Source organism: Penaeus japonicus, unplaced genomic scaffold (genome assembly GCF_977035675.1).
Source record: "Penaeus japonicus unplaced genomic scaffold, GWHDUDI00000001_assembly GWHDUDI00000014, whole genome shotgun sequence".
Taxonomy (NCBI): domain Eukaryota; kingdom Metazoa; phylum Arthropoda; class Malacostraca; order Decapoda; family Penaeidae; genus Penaeus; species Penaeus japonicus.
This window is the reverse complement of record NW_028234416.1, coordinates 8,666,783-8,674,282: the sequence shown is the minus strand read 5'-3', so window position 1 is coordinate 8,674,282 and position 7,500 is coordinate 8,666,783. Positions and strand designations below refer to the sequence as shown.

The 7,500-nt window shown below is 39.8% G+C and overlaps 1 protein-coding gene across 1 annotated transcript in view; it reads right to left on the bottom strand.

Moving 5' to 3' along the window:
- The window catches only part of LOC122264806 (cubilin-like), a 259,836-nt gene that overhangs the window by 36,147 nt on the left and 216,189 nt on the right, over window positions 1–7,500 (bottom strand). Inside the window, exons 34-39 of the mRNA XM_086543696.1 lie at window positions 7,413–7,498; window positions 6,545–6,681; window positions 5,575–5,708; window positions 4,056–4,283; window positions 3,237–3,421; window positions 2,219–2,411 (exon numbers count right to left, since the gene is read on the bottom strand). Coding sequence (XP_086399822.1) covers window positions 2,219–2,411; window positions 3,237–3,421; window positions 4,056–4,283; window positions 5,575–5,708; window positions 6,545–6,681; window positions 7,413–7,498 — 963 coding nt within the window. The remainder of the gene's footprint in view (window positions 1–2,218; window positions 2,412–3,236; window positions 3,422–4,055; window positions 4,284–5,574; window positions 5,709–6,544; window positions 6,682–7,412; window positions 7,499–7,500) is intronic.

The following is a 7,500-nucleotide window of genomic DNA, read 5'->3' as shown; positions in this document are numbered from 1 at the left end:
TCTCTTTCTCTCTAAAGATAATTACCATCTCTCTTCTCTCTAAAGAATCATCACTCTTCTCTCTAAAGATAATCATATTCTCTCTAAAGATAATTCATCTCTCTTTCTCTCTAATAATATCTCTCTCTAAGATAAATCATCTCTCTTTCTCTCTAAAGAATGATCTCTTTCTCTCTAAAGATATGACCTCTCTCTTTCTCTCTAAAGATAATCATCATCTCTCTTTCTCTCAAGATACATCATCTTCTCTCATATCTCTTTTCATAATCATCTCGTTCTCTCTTCTCTTTCTCTCTAAAGATAATAATCTTTCTCTCTAAAGATAATCATCATCTCTCTTTCTCTCTAAAGATAATTATCATCTCTCTTTCTCTCTAAAGATAATGACCATCTCTCTTTCTCTCTAAAGATAATCATCATCTCTCTTTCTCTCTAAAGATAATCATCATCTCTCTTTCTCTCTAAAGATAATCATCATCTCTCTTTCTCTCTAAAGATAATCATCATCTCTCTTTCTCTCTAAAGATAATCATCATCTCTCTTTCTCTCTAAAGATAATGACCATCTCTCTTTCTCTCTAAAGATAATGACCATCTCTCTTTCTCTCTAAAGATAATTATCATCTCTCTTTCTCTCTAAAGATAATCATCATCTCTCTTTCTCTCTAAAGATAATGACCATCTCTCTTTCTCTAAAGATAATCATCATCTCTCTTTCTCTCTAAAGATATCATCTCTCTTTCTAAAGATAATGACCAGCTCTCTCTCTTCTCTCTAAAGATAATCACATCTCATCTCTCTTCTCTCTAAAGATAATCATCTCTCTTTCTCTCTAGTGCTACAGATCTCTTCTCTCTCTCTCTAAAGATAATTCACATCTCTCTTTCTCTCTAAAAATTACCATCTCTCTTTCTCTCTAAAGAAAATCCATCTCACTCTTTCTCTCTAAAGATAATGATCATCTCTCTCTCTCTAAAGATAATCATCTCTCTTCTCTCTAAAAGATTAATATCATCTCTCTTTCTCTCTAAAGATAATCATCTCTTCTCTCTATCTTCTCTATATCTTTCTCTCTAAGATAATGACCATCTCTCTTTCTCTCCCTAAAGATAATCATCATCTCTCTCTAAAGATAATGACCATCTCTCTTTTCTCTCTAAAGATAATCATCCCTTTTCTCACTAAAATTCTCTCTCTCTAAAGATAATCATCCATCTCTCTTTCTCTCTAAGTAAGATAATCCTTTTCTCTCTATCTTCTCTCTTCTCTAAAGATAATGACCATCTCTCTTCTCTCTAAAGATAATGACCCTCTCTCTTTCTCTCTAAAGATAATTACCATCTCTCTTTCTCTCTAAAGATACCATCTCATCTCTCTAAAGATAATTATCTCTCTTTCTCTCTAAAGATAATGACCATCTCTCTTTCTCTTTCTCTCTAAGATATATCTCTCGTTCTCTCTGAAGATAATGACCATCTCTCTTTCTCTCTAAAGATTATCAATCTCTCATCTCTCTATAAAGATATCATCTCTTTCTCCTAAAGATTCTCTTCTAAAGATAATTCTCATCTTAAGTTCCATCATCTCTCTAAAGATCATCATCTCTCTTTCTCTAAGATAATGACCATCTCTCTTCTCTCTTTCTCTCTAAAGATTCTCATCATCTCTCTTTTCTCTCTAAAGATAATGACCATCTCTCTTCTCTCTAAAGATAATCATCTCTCTCTTCTCTCTAAAGATAATGACCATCTCTCTTTTCTCTAATAAGATAATCTCATCTCTCTTTCTCCTCTAAAGATAATTGACATCTCTTTCTCTCCTAAAGATAATCATCACTCTCTCTTTCTCTCTAAAGATAACATTCTCTTTCTCTCTAAAGATTTAATATCATTCGTCTCTCTCTAAAGATAATGACCATCTCTCTTTCTCTCTTAAGATAATTATCATCTCTCTGATCTGACCATCTCTCTTTCTCTCTAAAGATAATGACCATCTCTCTTTCTCTCTAAAGATAATGACCATCTCTCTTTCTCTCTAAAGATAATGACCATCTCTCTTTCTCTCTAAAGATAATGACCATCTCTCTTTCTCTCTAAAGATAATGACCATCTCTCTTTCTCTCTAAAGATAATTACCATCTCTCTTTCTCTCTAAAGATAATCATCATCATGACCTCATCATCGCATCATAAGTTTCTGAACACCGCAGACAACACGAACCTCCCGTCATTTGGACCGAGGCAGGGTAGGTCCCCCTGTCGACCGCCTCGTAGCGGAAACGGAACCGGGCCCCGACGCTGAGGTGCCCGGAGTGGAACACCACCGAGGCTATGCTCCCCGAACTGACTACGGGCTCCGAAGGGGTTTCGTAGCCGCAGAAAGTACCGATAGGTCTGTATAATCCCGAGTTTACCTGTTAGAAGGAAAGTCTTGATCGTAATTGCCATAATGGATCGATCGACATATCTGTTTTTTTTTTTTTTTTTTTTTTTTTTTCTTCTTCTTCCCTGTCTCCGGTTTTCCAAACAAAGCTTTTGTGTTTGTAATACTTCGGGGGAGAGATCAGGGTGGTTTGACGTGAGAGGAAATGTTTACGAGTTCAAGTGATAGAGATGGATTAAAAATGAACAATCTGAACAGTCTTCTCAACTCAGCATTTTAAAACAATCCTCTCATGGCATTCGCCTTAATCTATGAATGAGTGTCTGATACAATCACTCTGCATTTACTCGTAATTAAGGAAACATCTTGGACTTTTCGAAGGAAAATTGCGATCATGATTGTATATGGTAAAGTGAATGCTGATTGTAATGATAAATTATGGTCACTCTCATTGCTTGTTTGTCATTCCGAGTTCAGATCTTGTTCTGTATAGTAGTACTGTTTTCAATAAGCATATATATTCCTACATTCATAAATAAAGAGTTTCAAAACTTAACATTGCTTAACATTGTCTTATCAAAACCTTTACATGGTCAGTGAGTTTTATGACGAGTTAGTCTGACTTCTACATTTTGAAAAAAAAGAAACTCATGTACCTTATGACAATGACAAAATCATTCTTTTTGTGGCGAGGAGGAAGGGTATTTAATTCGAAATCAAACATGGACACCAACACTAAAATTACAAAAAAAAAAAAAAAAAAAAAAAAAAAACGGAAAATGACATGGAGATTCTTGCCACCGAACCCATACTGCTCTTCCTCCCCAATACAACCCTGAAGGAATCTTTCACTCACCCGAACGTATGAGAAGCACGTATCGTCTACAGGGTTGCCTTCGATGTCCATGTCCAGGAAGGTGATGACGATGACCTTCTGCCAGGGCACGAAGATATACCAGATCACGTCCTCTCCCCTGTACACGTGGGGGTACAAGGGGGACACGACCTCTCCGCTTTCACCTCGCAGGGTCATGCCGTACACTAAGGAGGGAAAGGGGGGGGGGGTCATTGTTGGTCTCGCCGGCTCTGGATTTTCTCTTTCTTCCTCTCTCTCTCCCTCTCTATCTATCTATCTCTTTACCCCTCTCTCTCTCTCTTTCTCTCTCTCTCTATCTCGCTCTCTCTCTCTCGCGCGCGCTCTCTCTCTCTCGCGCACGCTCTCTCTCTCTCGCGCACGCTCTCTCTCTCTCTCGCGCGCTCTCTCTCTCTCTCGCGCGCTCTCTCTCTATATCTATCTATCTCTTTACCTCTCTCTCTCTCTCTCTCTCTCTCTCTTTCTCTCTTTCTCTCTCGTTCTCTCTTGCTCTTGCTCTCTCTCTCTATCTATCTCTTTACCTCTCTCTCTCTCTCTCTCTCTCTCTCTCTCTCTCTCTCTCTCTCTCTCTCTCTCTCTCTTCTCTTTCTTTCTCTCTCTCTCTCTCTCTCTCTCTCTCTCTCTCTCTCTCTCTCTCTCTCTCTCTCTCTCTCTCTCTATATATATATATATATATATATATATATATATATATATATATATATATATATCTTGCTCGCTCGCTTCTCATAAACATGCAAACACATCATAAGTACATATTTAACTATAGCAGCCCACAAAACCCAAAGCCCTATTCCTCACCCAGGCTATACGAGGCGAGGAAGCCCTTAGCGCCCACGCCCATCTCATCCGACCGGAACTTGATCCAGAGGGAGTTGTGGGCTGTGACGGGCGCTGGGACTACGGAGGAGCAATTGTGGAGCAGTAGGTTTCCTGTAGGATCGTTTTCATGCACTTCGACATAGTCCTTGTTACATCCGGGGCTTTCCTCCAGATCGAACTGGACGAAGTTGAGTTGGACTTGGTTGCCTGGGGGAAGGAGGTCGTTAGCTAGCTTAGTCGTGTTCATTATTCCTTTCTTTGTTGAATAAAAAATACAAGCTGAAGCTTTTTACGAATATATATTGTTTTGTACCTAATCCTAGCTGGTCAGTGGACTCAGGGCATGAAGATGGTATATATGATATGTTGAACTGTCCTTCACTTAGGAGTGATCGTGCAATAATGAAATTGAAAATACTGCATCATACAGGAAAATCAGCAAAGGGAGTAAACAAAAAAGATGCAAATGAGAGATAATTCAAGAAACCTAAAAGAGTTTTGTGAAGACAAACCGGGAACAAGGATGAACGAATAACATATAGACATACAATATTCAAGGTTTGGCGAAATCTACAATGAAGCAGTGGACGGATTTGAAGCAGAACCGAAGCATGAGAAGGTCAAAAGAGGTTCAATAACATGTAAGAAAGCGAACGACAATATATAGTTGCCATTAAAAAGGTTCAGAAGATATAGGTTTCACGCACCATAGGAACGATACAAAATAGGAAGAAATATGTAAACTTGAACCATGTGAAAGGTAATTATAGATTCTGAAAAGAACATAATCAAGTTGCTTTTCTTAAGGACGTGAATAGTAACACTAAAATTAGGGATAAAATTGTCGAAATCAGTAACGATAACATTGATTATGAGAAAGTGTAGTGAATTTTAAATTACAAAAAGATTCAGACAATCATTGTTCAGGAGACCCACTTTGAAATAAAAAGAGAAGTTACAAACAATTATCAGTACATTATCAGTACATCAAGTGAACGACATGCCCCCCCCCCTTCCCCACCTCACCCCAAAAAAAGGAAAAAAAAGGAAAAATGTGCAAATAATATCAAACAAAACACAAAAGCAAAAGGACCAGATGAGATTTCTAAATAGATTTTTTAAAAGAATGTGCTGAACTCTCTGTTCATCATTATTGCTAAAATTCAAAATTTCCCTGGAGCATTCCACAATTACGTAAGAGCGGCGATAGCCAAACCCCTAAACTGATAGACCAGTTTCGCTGAGTAGTGTAATATGTGAACTACTGGAAAATAATAATAATAAAAAAAAAAAAAAACAATTGGTCGAACTATTTGAAAAACACATTTTCGATTCTGAGACTGTAAACTCATATGGAACCTGGAAAACTCCTGGAATTGGTGATACACTTTCTACTTGAAAAACAAGTGGGCACAAAATAGAGAGGGATATATTAACTTCCAATTAAGAACTTCCAATTATAACTTACAATTAAGAACAACTAGTTAAGAAAACACACCTGGGCCTGCGTTGATGTTCCACTCGCATTCGATGGGGCTCGGGTACGGCTGTGGATAGTGGGGCGTGGCTAGTTCACCCGAGGGGGAGCTGAGGTCACCCCCACAGCTAGAAGTTAGGACGCTATAGACAGCCCTGTGGAGAAATAGAGGAAAAAAATAACACCAAGAAAAAAGAATGATAAAAAAGAAAGAAAGAAAAAGATATGTACATATACATATACATACATACATGTACACGCATACGCACACACACACACACGCACACACACACACACACACACACACACACACACATAGAGAGAGAGAGAGAGAGAGAGAGAGAGAGAGAGAGAGAGAGAGAGAGAGAGAGAGAGAGAGAGAGAGAGAGAGAGAGAGAGAGAGAGAGAGAGAGAGAGAGAGAGAGAGAGAGAGAGAATAAGAGAGAGAGAGAGAGACAGACAGACAGAGAATCAGAGAGAGAGAGAGAGAGACAGAGAATAAGAGAGAGAGAGAGAGAGAGAGAGAGAGAGAGAGAGAGAGAGAGAGAGAGAGAGAGAGAGAGAGAGAGAGAGAGAGAGAGAGAGAGAGAGAGAGAGAGAGAGAGAGAGAATAAGAGAGAGAGAGAGAGAGAGAGAGAATAAGAGAGAGAGAGAGAGAGAGACAGAGAATCAGAGAGAGAGAGAGAGAGAGACAGAGAATAAGAGAGAGAGAGAGAGAGAGAGAGAGAGAGAGAGAGAGAGAGAGAGAGAGAGAGAGAGAGAGAGAGAGAGAGAGAGAGAGAGAGAGAGTTTTAATGTTTTTTTATTTTGTTGTATATCCAAACAAATATGCCATACCATTGATACGTTAGTGCCTGAACAGACCATTTCAATAAAACGTAATATCAAGGTCAACATTTTATACACACGTCGCTTATCTACATATACATACACAAACATATACATATACACATCCATAAATCTACATTAAAAAAACAAAACATCCACATACCTGAATCCCACACCGAAGCCATACCACGTGACCAAATTGACGGTAAGATGTCTTGCAGAGGAAATTATTGCAGGTGGAGTATGTGAGCCGCAGTATCTCCCTTGCTCGGGAGCGCGGTTCGTAGGTCCGTCCAGTATCTTGCAAAAGACGGGTGAAATTGCATTGTTGTCATGGTGTTTTCAAAGCGGTTATGTGGCTTTGAATAAGATAGTGTCAGGGGGATTACGAGTGTAAATAAAGTAGGACATTTTAGGATGTTCGGGTCTAGGTTTAATACGGAAGGGAGGATATGGGTGGGATGAGGGGGGTGGGGGGGTAGGGGAGTGAGGGGTTGGGTAGGGGAGTGAGGGGGTGGGGTGGGGTAGGGGAGTGAGGAGGAGTGGGGTGGGGTAGGGGAACGAGGAGGTGGGGTGGGGTGGGGTAGGGGAGTGAAGAAGATTGGGGTGGGGTAGGGGAACGAGGGGGTGGGGTAGGGGAGTGAGGGGTTGAGTAGGGGAGTGAGGAGGAGTGGGATGGGGTAGGGGAACGAGGGGGTGGGGTGGGGTAGGGGAGTGAGGGGGATTGGGGTGGAGTAGGGGAACGAGGAGGAGTGGGGATGGGTGGGGGAACAAGGGGGTGGGGTGGGGTAGGCGAGTGAGGGGACACGAACTCACTCTCGAAAATAATGTGAAATAAAATCAGGAATATTTCGTGATAAGGGCGAAGAGGAAAGGGTGGAAATCATATGAAAAAAATAAAGGGGAAGAGGTGGGCATGGAAGAAAGACTAATAAAGAAATGAAAAAAAAAAAAACATAAATAAACAATTAATACGTAAACAGCAAGAGTATGAAACAGTAAAAAAAATAAATAAATAAAAAATAACTTACCGCTACGTAGTCCATACTACAATTGTTGACATTGGGAATTCGCGTGTGGATGTCCAGGTGAGCAATGTGCAACATGATGCGGGATCCT